This window comes from Canis lupus, chromosome 30 (genome assembly GCF_011100685.1).
Source record: "Canis lupus familiaris isolate Mischka breed German Shepherd chromosome 30, alternate assembly UU_Cfam_GSD_1.0, whole genome shotgun sequence".
In the NCBI taxonomy this organism is placed as follows: domain Eukaryota; kingdom Metazoa; phylum Chordata; class Mammalia; order Carnivora; family Canidae; genus Canis; species Canis lupus.
Genome location: NC_049251.1, coordinates 10800903 through 10818750, shown reverse-complemented (window position 1 = coordinate 10818750; position 17848 = coordinate 10800903). Strand labels below are relative to the sequence as shown.

The 17848-nt window shown below is 43.2% G+C and overlaps 1 protein-coding gene across 1 annotated transcript; it reads left to right on the top strand.

Moving 5' to 3' along the window:
• Positions 1-13452: 13452 nt before the first annotated feature.
• Positions 13453-16792, top strand: ELL3 (elongation factor for RNA polymerase II 3). The gene is made up of 11 exons (XM_038580269.1): positions 13453-13675; positions 13908-13943; positions 14282-14394; positions 14508-14709; positions 14799-14878; positions 15006-15081; positions 15254-15437; positions 15523-15565; positions 15671-15842; positions 16058-16102; positions 16191-16792. Exons 1-11 carry the CDS (start codon positions 13544-13546, stop codon positions 16299-16301), a joined length of 1194 nt encoding a protein of 397 aa, XP_038436197.1. The 5' UTR covers positions 13453-13543; the 3' UTR covers positions 16302-16792.
• Positions 16793-17848: the final 1056 nt, after the last annotated feature.

Genomic DNA, 17848 nt, shown 5'->3' with positions numbered 1-17848 from the left:
AATTGCAGTGTGTGGCTTCAAAATATAGTTTGGAGACTCTGAGAAAGGAAGATACTATTTATTCCTGAGTTCATTCATTTCATCATCAAATATTAAGTATATATCTATTATGTGCCACTGGATATATCAACTGTAACATCTGTTCTACCCCTGAGCTTCCTACTATGAATACCATATATTTTGTGTAAGCTGCCTTGAGTCATATTTCTGTTACTTTAGCCACATACATTTTAATCAATACACAAGCAACAGAAGCAACATATGCTAAGGCTTGAAGTGGAAGAAGCTTGGATAATTAGATGCATATAAGGGGTCACATAATTAAATGATGGAATCAGATTATCCTAAAGTACAACCAGGCCTCCCCATGCATACCAAGCTTCTAGTCAGCTTTTCAGTGCTTTCCTTGTAGAGATTAGAGGATACCCAAGGATCATCAAGCATTTGAGAAAACACTCAATATAAAATTAGGACAAAACAAAACAGAAAATAAGGTCTCCAAGGATACAGAAACAATTGTAGGAACAAAATAAAGTGTGAGGGACACTATAATTAGTATCCTTAAAGATGAAGAGGATATTGAACAAAAACAGGGGAGCTATAGAAAAAACATTCAGAGAATAATAAAGAGCTTTTTGAAATTAAAACTATGATAGCTGAAAGAAAAAAATAGAAGAGTTGGAAGGTAAAAGTTAAAAAAATATTACAGAAAGTTGGACAAAAAAGATAGTGGTGGATAATAGGAAAGGAAAAAATAGGAAAATTAGAGAATCCATCCAAGAGGTCCAACATCTGAATTATATGAATTTCAGAATGAGAGGAAAGTAAAACAAAAATGAAGGGGACCCACTGAGTGTCCAGCACAAGGAATAAGAATAGATTTACCCCACCACATATTAGAACACTGGAGTCAAAAAGAAGATCCTAAAGCCTCCCAAGACACAACATAGAACACATATAAAGGATGAAGAATCAGAATGACTTCAGATTTGTCAGTAGCCATACTGTAAGCCAGAAGACAATGGAGCAATGTTACCAAATAATTGAAGAAAATTAACAACCTAGATGTTTTCACTCAGCTATCAATTATGAGAATAAAGACATACAGAGTCTAAAAAGACTTACCTACCATGTAGCATTTTCTAAAAGATATTGAAGATGTACTTACTAAAATTAGGAGTAAGCCAAGAAAAAAAGTCATAGGATCCAGGAAAAAGAGTATCCAACATAGGAGGTAAGTAAAGAGAATCCTCAGGCTGCTGGTGAGCAGAGATCCCAGGATGATAGCTTTTCAGGAAGCTTAGAGAGCAACCATTTCAGATTAGAGCAGGAGGATGAAAGGCTCTGGAGGCATATATCCAAGGAAAAAAATGGAAACTGGTAAAACTGATAGATTATCTGACTATATTTTAATATATTGAGAAATTTTTACTTTTAGAAGACAGCATAAAAATTGATAATAAGTAAACAACTAAGTAAAAAAAAAAAACAGATTATTAGTTTAGGGAGAAGCATATAAGAGAGGAAATGTAAACAGCCACTAATGACACAGCTTGTAAATAACATTTACACACTCATAAAACGTAAACGGTATTTTTTTTAAAGATTTTTTTTTTTTTTATTTCTTTATCCATGAAAGACACAGAGACAGAGACACAGACAGAGGGAGAAGCAGGCTCTATGCAAGGAGCCCGATGTGGGACTCGATCCTGGGTCTCCAGCATCACGCCCTGAGCCGAAGGAAGAGGCTCAACCACTAAGCCACCCAGGCGTCCCAACGTAAACAGTATTGATCTAACTAAAGTAACACGACATTAGGAGGATGGAGAGAGAAAGTGCATGTATATTTATGGGAAGGATAAGAGAGTTAAGTCCTCATTTTTAAAATAGAAGTAAGTGGCTAATACCAGAAATTTAAAAATCTAAAAATGATATATTTTTTAAAAAGCAACAAATGCAGGAAGAAGCAGCTAAAGGAGTTGTAACTTCCTTTAAGCATTGGGAAACCAAGTGGAATAATAGTTCTGTTTTTCATGTCTTGTATAGAACTTGTATGTTCATGTATAACTTCCATAAAAACAAATAAATACTAAGTTAAAAACCCAACCATGGTTTCAAATGAAATAGCCTAGGAGGAGAGAGTAGAATGAGAAATCTAGGTATTGATCTCTTAGGAGCTCTTCATTTACATGTCATTAGCTGTCAGAGAAGCATCTCTCTCATCTGTGGCCCCTACTCCCAGTGGGAAATATGTCTGAGTTGAGAGAGGAAAGTGTTGACAAGAAAGAAAAGAATCATCATCTCTGGGAGCATATCCATAGACTAGTGTACATAGGAAAGGGGAAGAATCCATAAAAAAGTCTGGCTAAGTTTATCCCCATAGGGAAGGTGGCTTTGCATTGGAAACAGGTTCTAATTTCTGGGAGACCCAGGGCCAGATGAGGTCTCCATTCTTGAAGAGCTACTAATATGGACCAGGAAATGGCTGAGGAGGAGAACTAAGGTACTTTTCACTTTCACCTGGAGCTTCGCCTGGGTTGGGTCATAATGTCTCATCCCTCAACACTGGTATTCCTGAATGGCTTCTTGCGTCCACTGAACACCTCCTCTCTGTCTGACCTACCTCTGTTAACATCTTGTAAACAAAACCAGGCGCTCAGATCAGCACCTCCTCCAGATACCGCTGCTTCTCCCATGGTTCAGCTGAATTGTGTTTCCCTTATTCATACATAAATTCTGTTTCTTCTCTGCTTTGACAGACCCCAGGAGGATAAGCAAGTTTCCTGATCGTCTACAGCCCCTTCCCATTTCCAATTTTCTTCTCTGCTTCCCACTCGCTCTTGCCTACTCCCTGCATACTAAAACTCAACTACTGCACAGTCCTGTCAACCATCTCTACTATAGCAATTTATTCCCTTCAAGTGTTCCCTTCCTAGTTCTCCCTCAGCACTTTGGGCAGAAGTTCAAAGGAAAGGAGCTAATAGATAACAGAGTCTAGGCTACTCCCTGCTGGAAAACAGTATGGCCCTCCTCCTGCTATACTAAGACAGGATTTCAAGGTCTTGTGCTGGGGGTCATCTATTTTTTTTTAAGATTTTATTTATTTGACAACACAAGCAGGGGGAGCATCAGGCAGAGAGAGAGGGAGAAGCAGGCTGCCTGCAGAGTAAGCAGGGAACCTGATATGGGACTTGATCCCAGGACCCAGGGATCATGACCTGAGCTGATGGGAGATGCTTAACTAACTGAGCCACCCAGGTGCCTCTGGGGTCATATATTAAAGAATACCATCAGGCAACCCAGGTGGCTCAGTGGTTTAGCGCTACCTTCAGCCTGGGGTATGATCCTGGAGACCCGGGATCAAGTCCCGCGTCAGCTCCCTGCATGGAGCCTGCTTCTCCCTCTGCCTATGTCTCTGCCTCTCTCTCTCTCTCTCTCTCTCTCTCTCTCTCTCTCTCTCATGAATAAATAAATAAAATATTTTAAAAAGTAAATAAATAAAGAATACCATCAATACAGCAATATTGATACCCTGGGAGAACATATGATTCTCAATAAAGTGAGCCCTCTCAATGCAGAATAACACTTCAGAGCCAGAGGGCTACAGACCCAGCAGACTCTGGTAGGAGAGAAACATACCGGTGTCCATTGGACAGGATTCCCAGGTCCAAATCATGTGTTGATAAGCAGAATGGTGGGGGCAGGGAGAGGGGTGAGAAGACCTAAAACAATGTAGAAACAGGGCCACATGCACATTTAGAAAATGTCTTCTTCTCCCTCTTCCGTATACCTTGATACAGAACTTTTCTTTATGTAGAAGAATATGGGCTGGTGATGTGACGTGACCTTATGAGTGTGGAAAAAACATAGGTTCTAGAGATAGTGGCCTGAGTTCAAATCCAAGCCAGACCATTCACTGGGACTCTTATGTGCCATGGACTTCTTTGGAAGTCTAGTAAAGACCATAGATAGTTTCTCAGAATAATGTGGGTTTTTTTTTTAATTAAAAAAATATTTTTTAGATTTTATTTGACAGAGAACACAAACAAGGGCAGTGGCAGGCAGAGGGAGAGGAAGAAGCAGGCTCCCTGTTCAGCAGGGAGCTCAGGACCTTTGGGATCGTGAGCTGAGCCAAAGGTAGACCCTTAATTGGCTGAGCCACACAGGTACCCACAGAATAAAGTTTTAAAGTACGTTTTTAAAAATATACCCACAGGAAAAAAAAAAATACCCACAGGGATGCCTGAGTGGCTCAGCAGTTGAGCATCTGCCTTCGGTTTAGGGTATGATCCCAGAGTCCTGGGATCGAGTCCATATTGGGCTCCTTGCATGGAGCCTGCTTCTCCTGTCTCTGCCTCTCTCTGTGTCTCTCATGAATAAGTAAATAAAATCTTTAAAAATAATAATAAATAAAATAAAAATACACCACAAAATTGTATTCCCATTTTCATGGTATTGTTAATTCACAATAGCCAGAAGGTGAAAGTAACCAAAGTGTCCATTGACAGATGAATGGACAAGGAAAATGTGGTGTATATATATAAAATAGAATCTTATTCTGCCTTAAAAAGGAAAGAATTTCTGATACATGCTGCAACATAGATAAATCTTGAGAGCATTATGATCCCACTTATAGGGTATCTAGAGTAGTCAAATACATAGGGCACTGGTAACCACCTTTTTCTGATTCTGTGGTTGGTTATCTCAATTATATCTCAATAAAGTTTTTTAAAAGATTAAAGGAAAAAAGTTTCAAACAAGTCACAGAGCTGAAGAATATAATAATTGCATTAAAAAATACACTAGAGTTCATAGCAGACTGGATAAAGCTGAAAACTGGGTCAAATGAGCTGAAATGCAAAGCCATAGAACTCACCCAGACTGAGCAGCAAAAAGAAAAAAGGATTTTTAAAAATTAAGGTAACTTAAGGAACCTTTCAGACAACATCAAGCAGAATAACATTTGCATAATAAGTGTCTCAGAAGAAGAAGAATAAGTGAAAGAACCAGTAAACTTATTTGAAAAAATAATGGCTGAAATTTTACCTAATCCAGTGAAGGAAACAGACATACAGGTCCAGGAAACCAAAGAATCTCAAAAAAGATAAAGATACACCGAGATATGATTAAAATGACAAAAGTTAGGGGATCCCTGGGTGGCTCAGTGGTTTAGCGCCTGCCTTTGGCCTGGGGCATGATCCTGGAGTCCCGGGATCGAGTCCCACATCGGGCTCCCTGCTTGGAGCCTGCCTCTCCCTTTGCCTATGTCTCTGCCTCTCTCTCTCTCTCTGTCTCTCATGAATGAATAAATAAAATCTTTTTTTTAAATTTTATTTATTTATGATAGTCACACAGAGAGAGAGAGAGGCAGAGACACAGGCAGAGGGAGAAGCAGGCTCCATGCACCGGGAGCCCGACGTGGGATTCGATCCCGGGACTCCAGGATCGCGCCCTGGTGCCAAAGGCAGGCGCCAAACCGCTGCGCTACCCAGGGATCCCAAAATCTTTAAAAAAAATGACAAAAGTTAAAGAGTGAATCCTAAAAGCAACAAGAACAAAACAACTTATTACATACAAAGGAAACTCCATAAAGCTATATCAGCAGATTTTTCAGCAGAAACTTGGCAAGCCAGAAGAGAATAGCATGAAATATTCAAAATAGTGTAAGGATAAAAACTTCCAACCAAGAATTCTTTACCTCATAAAGTTATCATTCAGAATTGACAGAGTAATTAAAAGTTCTCCAATAAGCAAAAGGTAAAGGAATTCATCACCACTAAACTTACAAGAGATGTTAAAGGGACTTATTTAAACTGAAAAGAAATTGCACTAATCAATAACAAAGACAATATGCAAAAGTAAAAATCCCTGGAAAAGGTAGATATATAGTAAACATAGTGGATCAATCACTTATTTAGCAAGTATGGTGTTTAAAAGACAAAAATAGTAGGTTACACCTGTGGGACAGTCAGTTAACTTTCTGACTCTTGGTTTTGGCTCAGGCTGCAGTATCAGACTCGTGAGATCAAGCCCCATGTTGGGCTCTGCACTCGGTGCAGAGTCTGCTTAAGACTCTCTCCTTCTCCCCCTGCACCTCTCCCCATGTGCACTCTTTCTAAAAAAAAAAAAAATAAACACATCTTCAAAATAAGACAAAAATAACGAAATTAAAACCACACTACCTGGTTAAGGGATGCATAAAAGATGTAAAATATGAGATCAAAAATATAAAATATGGTGAGGGGACAAAGAAAATGTAAAGTTTTGGAACGTGTTCAAAATTAAAGTGGCTGAGGAGTACCTGGGCGGAAAAATCAGTTAGGTGTCTGACTCTTGGTTTCAGTTCAGGGTCTGTTCTCCGGGTCATGAGATTGAGCCCACCTCAGGCTCCACACTCATTGTAACATCTTCTTAGGTTTCTCTGTGTCTCTCTCTCCTCTCCCCACTCTCTAACATAAATTAATTTTTTAAAAAAAACTTAAAGTAGCTGAGTGGATAAAAAACAAAATCTAACTATATTCTGTCTATAAGAGACTTACCTCAGAAGTAAGGACACAGACTGAAAGTGAAGAGATGGGGAAAGATATCCCATGTAAATGGAAGTGGGGGTGGGGGGAAGCCAGGGTAGAAATATTCACAGTAGACAAAATAGCCTTTAAAACAAAGACTGCAGTAAACAATGCAGGACATTACATAATGAAAAAAGGGCCAATACAACAAGAAGACATAACGTTTATCAATGTATATGCACCCAACATAGAAGCACCAAGATATAGAAAGCAAATATTAGGGCAGCCTGGGTGGCTCAGTGGTTTGGCACCTTCCTTTGGCCCAGGGCATGATTCTGGAGACCCAGGATTGAGTCCCACATTGGGCTCTCTGCATGGAGCCTGCTTCTCCCTCTGCCTGTGTCTCTGCCTCTCTCTGTGTCTCTGATTAATAAATAAATAAAATTTTTTTAAAAAGCAAATATTAGTGGATCTAAAGGAAGAAATTGACAGCAATACAATAATCGTAAGGGACTTCACCACCCCACTTACATCAATGGATAGATTATTGAAGCAGAAAATTAATAAGAAAACATTGGCCTTAAGAAACACACTAGAGGGCAGCCGGCAGGTGGCTCAGCGATTTAGTGCCACCTTTGGCCCCAGGCGTGATCCTGGAGACCTGGGATTGAGTCCCACATCGGGCTCCCTGCATGGAGCCTGCTTCTCCCTCTGCCTGTGTCTCTGCCTCTGTGTGTGTGTGTGTGTGTGTGTCTCATGAATAAATCAATAAATAAAATCTTAATAAAGGCCATATATCACAAACCCACAGTAAACATCATACTCAATGGTAGAAAGCTGAAAGCTTTTCTTTAAGAACAGGAACAAGACAAGGATGCCCACTCTTACCACCTTTATTCTTTTTTTGTTTTCTAAGATTTTATTTATTCATGAGAGACACACAGAGAGAGGCAGAGACATAGGCAGAGGGAGAGGCAGGCTCTCTTTGGGGAGCCCGATGTGGGATTTGATCCCTGGGATCATGCCCTGAGGCAGACCCTCAAACACTGAGCCACCCAGGTACCCCATCATTTTTATTCAACATAGTATTGGAAGTCCTAGACACAGACATTAGGCAAGAAAAGTAAATAAAAGTCATCCAAATTGGAAAGGAAGAAATAAAACTATCACTACTTTCAGATTACATGATGCTATATATAAAAAACTCAAAAGATTCTACCAAAAAATGTTAGAATAAGTGACTTCAGTAAACAGGATACAAAATCAACATACAGAAATCCATAGTGTTTCTATATACTAATAGTGAATTATCAGAAAGAAATTAATAAAACAATCCCATTAACAATTGCATAAAAAAATAACCAGGCATAAATTTAACCAAAGAGATAAAAGACCTTACAGTGAGAACTATAAGACACTGATGAGAGAAATTGAAGAAGATACAAATAGATACTTTGTGCTCATAGATTAGAAGAATTATATTGTTAAAATTTCTGTACCACCCAAAGTACAGATTCAATGCAATCCCTATCAAAATTCCAATGGTGTTTTTCACAGAACAAGTTTAGAAATAATCTTAAATGTAGTATGGAATCACAAAAGATCCCAAATAGCCAAAGAAATCTTGAGAAAGAAGAACAAAGCTGGAGGTGTCAGCTCTCTGATTTCAAACTACAAAGCTATGTTTATATATATATAAAAAAAAGTATGATAATGACACAAAAACAGACACACAGATCAATGGAACAGAATTGAGAGCCCTGAATTAAACCCACATACATATGGTCAATTAATGCATGACAAAAGAGCCAAGAACATACTATGGTGAAAGGACAGTCTCTTCAAAGTATGGTATTGGAAAAACTGGATCACTATCTTACACCATACACAAAAACTAACTCAAAATAGATTAAATAATTGAATATTATACCTGCAATCATTAAATTCCTAGAAGAAAACATAGGCAGTAAGCAACCTGACTTTGGTCTTAGCAACAATTTTGTGGATCAGACTTAAAAGGCAAGTGGGGGACGCCTGGGTGGCTCAGTGGTTGAGCTTCCTTCCGCCTTTGCCTCAGGGCATGATCCCGGGATCAAGTCTGACATCAGGCTCCCTGCGAGGAGCCTGCTTCTCCATCTGCCTATGTCTCTGCCTCTGTCTCTGTGTCTCTCATAAGTAAATAAATAAAATCTTAAAAAAATAAAAGGCAAGGAAAACCAACACAAAAATAAAGAAGATGACTTCAAATTAAAAATGCTTCTGGGGATCCCTAGGTGGCACAGCGGTTTGGCGCCTGCCTTTGGCCTACGGCGCGATCCTGGAGACCCAGGATCGAATCCCACATCGGGCTCCCGGTGCATGGAGCCTGCTTCTCCCTCTGCCTGTGTCTCTGCCTCTCTCTCTCTCTCTCTCTCTGTGACTATCATAAATAAATAAAATTTTAAAAATAAATAAATAAATAAAAATGCTTCTGCACATTGAAAGAAACATCATCAAAATGAAAAGGCAATTTACTGAATGGGAGATTTCTGCAAATAATATATCAGACCAGGGATTAATATATAAAATTATATTTTATATAAAGAACAAAGAGTACAACAATAAAAAACCAACTTGATTAAAAAAAATAGGCAGGGGATCTGAATAGACAGTATATCCACAGATATGTGCAACCAACACACCACTGTCAATTTTAGAACATTTTCATTACAATGGTCAATTTTTAAAAATTTTATTTATTTGAGAGAGAGAGAGAGAGCACAAGCAGGGGGAGTGGCAGAGGGAGAGGGAGAAGCAGGCTCAATCCCAGGACCCTGGGATCATGACCTGAGGCAGAGGCTCAACCAACTGAGCCACCCAGGTACCCCACAGTGGTCAATTCTTAATCTTCATTTTACTTGGCCTGTTGACAGCATATGACATAGTTGATCAACCCCTAGCTCCTTGCAATATTGTTTTCACTTGGGACAGCACAGTCTCTTGGTGTTCCTCCTACCCCACTGGCCTTCTCCTTTCAATTGGCTTTGCTTTTCTTCCCCCTGACTTCCTTCTAGAGATTGGACTATCCCAGGGTATAACCCTTTAAATTCTTCTTTATCTTCTTGGGCAATCTCAACTAGTCTCAAAACTTAAAATTCCATCTATATGTTTAGTACTATCAAGTTTATTACATCTCTAGACCAGACATCTTTCACCATCTCTAACTGCCTCCTCCACATCCCCATGTGGATTCTAATAGACAAGTTCAGAAGTAACCCTGTTCCACCTGCCATCTTCCCTACCTCAGCTGATGACAACTTCATCCTTCTAGTTGTTCTAGCCAAAAAGCATAGAGTCATCCTTGACGCCATTTCTCTCTCACATGCCACATTCAACCCATCAGCAAATTCTGGCAGCTCAACACTCAAAATAATGAGAACCTTGTCCCTTCTCCCACCTCATCCGCAAGCTGCTACCATTTCTAGCTCAAATTATTGCAACAGCCTACCAACAGGTCATACTGCTTTTATCCTTGTCCCTTTACAGTCTGCACTTAACTCGGCAACTAGAGTGATCCTTTGAAAAGACGTGATTTCATATTATTCCTCCTCTCAAAATCTTGGCAGTACTCCCCATTTCACCCAAAGTAAAAGCCAAAGTCCTTCTAATAGCCCACAAGGCTCTCCAGCACCTGCTCTGTCTGCCCCTGCTCCTTACTTTTTTGACTACACCTCTTACTACTATCCCCTTTACTTATTTTGGTCCAGTTACATAGGCCTCAACTTTTCCTCAAACACTCCAGGCACACTTGTGACTCAGAGTTTGCAGTAGCTAGTCCCTCTGCCTAGAAAGCATTTCCTCCAACTATGTAGCTTAGCCAATCTCCTCACCTCCTTTAGGGCATTGCTCAAATTTCATATTTTCCATAAGGCCTTCTCTTATCACTTAATGTATAGTCAACCTTCTCCATCCTCTTCTACTTCCTCCTTCTCCACTTCCACACTCTCTTACGATCTATTTTTTCTTTTTGCTATTGCACTTACCATCTTTTAACATACATTATATTTTTATTTCTCAGGTTTGTTTATAGTGTCTCCTTCCCCTCTAGAATAGAAGCTCTCCAGGGAGAATGTGGGTGGTTCAGTCAGTTAATTGACTGACTCTTGATGTCAGCTCAGGTTTTTTTGTTTTTGTTTTTTTTAAAGATTTTATTTATTTATGAGAGACAGAGAGAGAGAGAGGCAGAGACACAGGCAGAGGGAGAAGCAGGCCCCATGCAGGGAGCCCGACTTGGGACTCAATCCCAGGTCTCCAGGATTAGGCCCTGGGCTGAAGGTGCTGAGCCACCCGGGCTGCCCTCAGCTTAGGTTTTTTTTTTTTTTTTTTTTTCAGCTTAGGTTTTGATCTCAGGGTCGTAAGTTCAAGTCCCTCACTGAGCTCTACGCTGGGCATGGAGCCTACTTAAAAAAGAATGTAATGTCTCCAGAGCAAGAACTCTGCTAGTTGATGTGTCCTAAGGATATAGTATGATGTCTGGCACAGAGTAAGTGCTCAATAAATATTTGTTGAATGAATGAATGAATGAAAAATGTGGATGATAATACCTAAAGTTATTTTAGGGATTAAATAACATGCAAAGATTTTGACACACAATAGACATCCAACATATGTTAGACTCCTACTTCCCTTCCCCCTTCCCCAAATCTCTTTCCCACTCGCCTCCTCTTATAGCACTGCTCCTTCCCCCTTCTCTAAAAATTTTCACCAGGGGATCCCTGGGTGGCGCAGTGGTTTGGCGCCTGCCTTTGGCCCATGGCGTGATCCTGGAGACCTGGAATCGAATCCCACGTCGGGATGCATGGAGCCTGCTTCTCCCTCTGCCTATGTCTCTGCCTCTCGCTCTCTAGCTCTCTCTCTGTGACTATCATAAATAAATAAAAATTAAAAAAAAAAAACTTTCACCATTCTGGGCTCTCCTTTGAGTTTAAATCCAGGAAAATCCTTGGGATTCCTGGGTGGCGCAGCGGTTTAGCGCCTGCCTTTGGCCCAGGGCACGATCCTGGAGACCCGGGATCGAATCCCACGTCAGGCTCCCGTTGCATGGAGCCTGCTTCTCCCTCTGCCTGTCTCTCTCTCTCTCTTCTTCTCTCTCTCTCTCTCTCTCTGTGACTATCATAAATAAATAAAAAAAAAATTTTTTAAAAATAGATCCAGGAAAATCCAACAGAAGTCCACAGATGTCATCTGAGAAGAAAAGGAACCTTGGGAGATCAGCTTTACCTACTGCTGAACTGTTTATCAGATTAACAAAGGGTCACCCACAGAAGCAGAAAACTCTAAGGAGATGGATAGGTAAATGTTTTTGTTGTTGGAGTAGGAGATTTACTGCACAGACTTTTAAAATAACCTTAACTGAGGTCTAATTTACATACATTAAAATATACACATTTTAGGTGTACTATTTGATGAGTTTTGACAAATGTATAGGTAATTTGATATGAAGTGGGAAGGCATGAAGGTCACCTGGGATTATGTAGGTCCAGGGATTCAGCAGGGATCCTAGCTAGGCAAGAGAACTTCAGGGCTCTTAGAAAACATACCCGAGGGGGGTTCCCTGGGTGGCTCAACTGTTCAGCGCCTGCCTTTAGCCCAGGGCGCGATCCTGGAGTCCCGGATCGAGTCCCACGTGGGACTCCCGGCGTGGAGCCTGCATCTCCCTCTGCCTGTGTCTCTTGCTTCTCTCTCTCCCTATGTCTATCATGAATAAATAAATAAAATCCTTGAAAAAAAAAAAAGAGGGATCCCTGGGTGGCTCGGTGGTTTGGCGTCTGCCTTTGGCCCAGGGCTGATCCTGGAGTCCCGGGATCCGGTCCCGTGTCGGGCTCCCGGCATGGAGCCTGCCTCTCCCTCTATGTCTATCATAAATAAATAAAATCTTTTAAAAAAAGAAAAGAAAAGAAAGAAAGAAAACATACCCGAACAAGGACAGGTGGAGACCCCAGGGCTAACCTGATATTCCTACGGTCTCAATGCACCAGAATCTGAACCTCCAGAATGTCTCACAACTTCGTGGCACCTCTTGGCCCTCCTGAGGGAGTGTACCAGTTCCCTTTCACACCAGTCTCACCTGTCTAGGCCAGGAGCAGTGACCTGGGACTGAGTCCTCCCCCTCCTCTGCCCTGCAACTATCCTGTCATCACCCATACCTCCCGTGGGGGTGGGAGGGGTCCGCGGCAGCTAAATTTCACCGCTGCCACGACGCCCACTGGGCGGGATTTTCTCTCTAGCCTCAGTTAGAAACCGTCTTCGGTCCGCAGCAGTGCTGCAGGTGGGGAAAAGGCAAAAGCGGTGCACCGGGTGTTGGCGTCAGAAATACTCCTTTGGGTCCTCCATCCTGCGGCCCCTGGCGGGTTCTCGGCCTCTGAGGCACAATCTACAGAGCCAGCCCAGCAATCAGGCCCTCTCCTGCCCCTCTGTGTCTAAAACCCCCTAGAGGTTGCAGACTCAGCCTCACTTAGAGACAGGCAACTCCAAACTCAGGTTAGCTGGGCAGACTGAGGCAAAACTGGGGATTCTGGATGAGGGGTCTAAGGTTGACCTCCCCATAACTGCGGTAGCCCCTTCTGAGAGCCCAAAGCGGTGGGTGCCAATCCGAGAAACCCATGGGGGTGGGTCTGCAAAGAAGTCTCGGGGAGAGGGACGACTGGGTGGCTCAGCGGTTGAGTGCCTTGCCTTCAGCTCAGGGCGTGATCCCGGGATCTGGAATCAAGTCCCACATGGGCTCCTTGCAGGAAGCCTGCTTCTCTCTCTGCCTGTGTCTCTCCGTGTCTCCCTCTCTCTCTCATGAATAAATAAAATCTTTAAGAAAAAAGTCTGGGGGAGCAAAGCGCCGCCCACGCGGCAGGGACACCTCGGGGGTGGCGCTGCTGGGGGTGGGGCCAGGGGTGGGTCCTGGCGGAGGGCGGGGCCCACCTGGGCTACCAAGAGTGCCAGCCTCGCCCCGCACAGCAGAGCTGCTGGTGGCCCTTGTTCTGCTTGCGTTCGGCCTCGCAGCCATGGAGGGACCCCGGGAGCTTCTAAGTGGGAAGTTCCAGCTCTGTTTCACCCCCGCTGCCGGAACCAGCCTCCTGATGCTCCGGCTGAACGACGCGGCTCTGCGGGCACTGCAGGAGTGTCGGCGGCAACAGGTGCGGCCGACCCGGATCCCCATCTTCCCTAGCCCCTACCCCTCGGGATCTCGGGCCTCAGCCAGTGACCCTGGCGAAGGGACCTGGGCATGGGAAGCGGCATCCGCAGGCTCCGACCTCGCCACTTCTCCAAGTGAAGCCAGCAAGGCAGGTCCCCCCCCCCCGGCACCCGACGCCGGATCCTGGGAATGCCACTTCACCTGCGCTCAGTTCGCATCTGCTCTCCTCGCAGGTTCGGCCAGTGATCGCTTTCCAAGGCAACCGAGGGGTAAGTGCGGGCCTGGACTGTGTGAAAAAGGTGGGGTGCGGGGAGAACAGAAGTGGAGGCCGGGAAGGTGCAGTCCGTGCAGGAGGCTGAGAGCAGTCACGGTCTGAAGAAGTTCCGAGAACTGAACCCCCGAGTGGAACCGGAGGGCGCTGCTAGGGTGGTGGTCCCAGGAGGCTGCGGTTAAGGAGACTGACGTCTCAGTCTCCTGGGGAACTCAAGCCCAGCTGCACCTGGTGTACTAACGAGCCCCGTGGGACCCATCGTCAAGCTTAGGTTGGCAATGGGAGGAAGGGGAGGGGCTGACTTCATAGGGCTTATGGTTCTCCTTTTGCCCTCAGTATCTGAGGTTCCCAGGCCCTGGCTGGTCCTGCCTCTTCTCCTTCACAGTGTCCCAGTGTGGCCAGGATGGCCCTGGAGGTGGCTTGGACCTTGTGTGCCAACGCTTAGGCAGGTAAGGGGAACAGGTACCAGGTAAAAAGGGTTTGTGCAAAGTTGGGGAGGCTGATTTCAGAAGTGCTTAAAAGTTCTCCACCCTCCTGGGATTTTTCCACCACCCCTTTCCAGATCTGGGCCTAACCACCTCCACTGCCTGGGCCCACTCAGGGAGCGCCTCACTATTTGGGCTGCCATGGATTCTATCCCAGCCCCATCTTCAGTTCGGAGACACATTCTGACTGACAGTACCAGAGATCCTGACAGCTGGCAGAACATAGGAGACTATTCTGAAGAAGACACAGTTTCACAGCCACAGATGGCACTACAAGAGGTGAGGCCAGAAACTGCAGGTAGTTGGAATAAGGTGGGGCAAAGCCTGAAGCCCAGGGAGCCAAGTGCCCCTGCCACTTTCCCTGCCAGGTGTCAGATCCATTGGCAAGCAGCCAAGGACAGTCACTCCCAGGATCCTCAAAGGAACACATGGCACATTGGGAAGTGAGGTACTTGGGGCAGGGTGGGACTAACCTGGAAAGCCCGGATATTGTCTTCCTTTCTAATCTCCACTCTAAATGCTGTAATAAGAGATCCTGGTTTTCATCTCTCCTGTTCCCCCTTCAAATATCCTAGAAACCAGACCCATCTTCCAAACAGAAAACCTGATCAGGCACTGCCTTCCTCTGAGAGCCAGAAACATTTGGATAAGGCAAGTTCTAATAGCAAGGGCTTTTCAAAAATCTTTGTCCAATCAGGCTAAAATTTTAAAATCAGGAGCCTTCATTTTGATGCTCCCAGTGCTCATTCTATGAAATTAATTTTCAAGAGTAGGGCAGACTAGGCTTCTGGCTTACTGTTTATGTGACATTTACCCCCAACAGAAGCGTCCAGCACCTGCAACCAGTATAGGACTAAAAGAAAAGAGGCTCAGACCTCTCCCTTTAGCTCCAAGTCCCCTACAAGTGCTGCCCAGTCAGGACCTACAAGAGGGAGAAGATTGGGAGCAAGAAGATAAAGATGAAGACATTGGCCCCAGGCTAGAACACAGTCCCTCAGTTCAAGCAGGTGAGATAATGAGAAAAGGGTTAAACTGCCCTAGTGGGAAAAAGGCCTATATAATCACTTTTGTGTCATCTTGTTTCCTTCCTAGATTCTGAATCCCCAAGCCCTGAAGAGGTACCAGATTATCTCCTGTGAGTCCCCTACTTCCAATTTTATCAAACCTTGTGCATATGATCTGGAAGCCTGAAGCTTTCAGGGCAATGAAATTGAAGGTGACAGCTCTCTGCTCCTGGCAGGCAATACAGGGCCATCCACAGTGCAGAGCAGCAACATGCTTATGAGCAGGACTTTGAGACCGATTATACTGAATACCGCATCCTACATGCTCGTGTTGGGGCTGCAAGCCAAAGGTTCATAGAGCTGGGAGCTGAGATCAAGAGAGTTCAGCGAGGAACTCCAGAATACAAGGTAAGGACTGGACCCAGGTTAGCTTTTTAGCTTTATTGCCTATATACTCCCTGCTAATTGCCCTTAAGACTATACAGTGACCAAAGTGACAAGTCAGTTTTGAGAGAAAAATTAATCTCTCATTTGGTAGAATGAGATTGGAAATCACTTCTCTCAAGAAAGCTGGAGCTTTTTTCTCAAGGCTAAAGTTGGTGCTAGCATTTTCTTTGTTTCAGATGCTGGAAGAAAAAATAGTCCAGGAATATAAAAAGTTCAGGAAGGTAAGATAAGGTCTGGGAATGGTAGCAAGAAGGCAGAAATGGTATTTTTTTTTTTTTTTTTTTTGACATGGGTGCTTTTTCTCTGCAGCGGTACCCAGGTTATAGGGAAGAAAAGCGTCGCTGTGAGTACCTGCATCAGAAATTATCCCACATTAAAGGTCTCATCCTGGAGTTTGAGGAAAAGAACAGGGGCAGCTGAAACTGTCAGAGGGCTCTTTACCCTCTCTCTGCTCAGAGAGAGATGAAGGAACAAAACAGCTATAAACTACACAGAGTGCAACTGTCTGCTCTTCTTATTGCTGAGTCCATGGTGGCAAGTACGAGAGTTCTTCTAGATTCTTGAAGGTCTTCCATTGTTGCTGTATTTTACTTTTTAGAGTTTGGGCACAGTCCCAAGACTCCAACAGCTAGGCCCAGATGACTAGGAAGAGTAGTAGAGGCTTGGCTTCTTCATCTTTAGTTCAGCCAAGTCATGTTCAAATCCTGAAAAATGACACCATTTCCAAGACAAGTTACCTTGAGAACATTAAAATTGTGCACTGGTAGCCTCCCTAAAGAAACAGTAATGAGAACTTTTGATAACAAAGCTAAAATAACTTGTGATACATCTGGATATAATGGGAAAGGGCTTGGTTATTCCCCTATGTACTGAAAGTGAATTCTTTTACAAACATGGCTGAAAAATGAAAACTGTTTGCTTCTGTGTCCTCTTTACAAGTTTATATGCTTTCTTTAAATCCAAGGCAGTGGTTCTTACCCATGTATGTCTATCTGAATCACTTCTTAGGTGCTCTAAAAAATCAGATCCCCAGATCCCAGCCCAGGTCATATGAATTAGAACCTTCAAGGTTATAGTTAGGCATCTTTACTTTTTCAAAGCACTAAGGATGATTCAGATATATATTTAGCTATTAAGGCTCTATCAAATCCATTTTATAACTGACAGCTAGAGGTTACAATAGGAATAAAGATCTCTTTTTCAAAACATAGAGGTTGAGGATCCCCAGATAGGGCTCCTATCTGTAATTAGCCAGTACTGAAAACTTTAACTGCAGATAAGAATTAGATATACCCACAAGAAGAGGGAAATTCATCTGAACAAAAGATCACATCACTTCTATCCATTTTGTTCCTCATTGTTGCAGGAGAAAGTGGATGCTTCATTCATAACCCAGAATGATACTGCCTTTCCCAGTTCCATTAATGGGCCATACCCTGGAGTTTGGGGGAGAGAGTTGTACCCAGCAATGTCAGCAATTCCTGAAACAACTTGGATAGAACCCCAACCTGATGCCTCACCTATCCAGGGCAGTTTTGGGCAGAGACTAGCCCTTGGGAAATATAAACATGCTCAGCTGCATGGCAAGGGTCAGTAGTAATCCATTCTTACGGTATGAGCAGGGCCAGAAACAGAGCCCAACAAGAAAAATCCCTCACCTGCTCTAATCATCAGGCTAGGGGCCTAGGCCCTAACATGTAAGGATAGAAAGTGATGAAATTTGGAAAGGATTTACAGGTGATAACTCTGGACCCAGTTGGTCTACAGCAGCACTGACCAATATGGCAGCCACTACCTCTATGGGTGACTAAATCAATGAAAATTTAAAATATAGTTCTTAGCCATATTTCAAATGCTCAGTAGCTACATGTATTAGACAATGAAGATTATAGAATATTCCTAACATTGCAGAAAGTTCTATTGGACAGTGCTGATCTAGAAAACCTTGGTTCCCCATCTCTTATAAA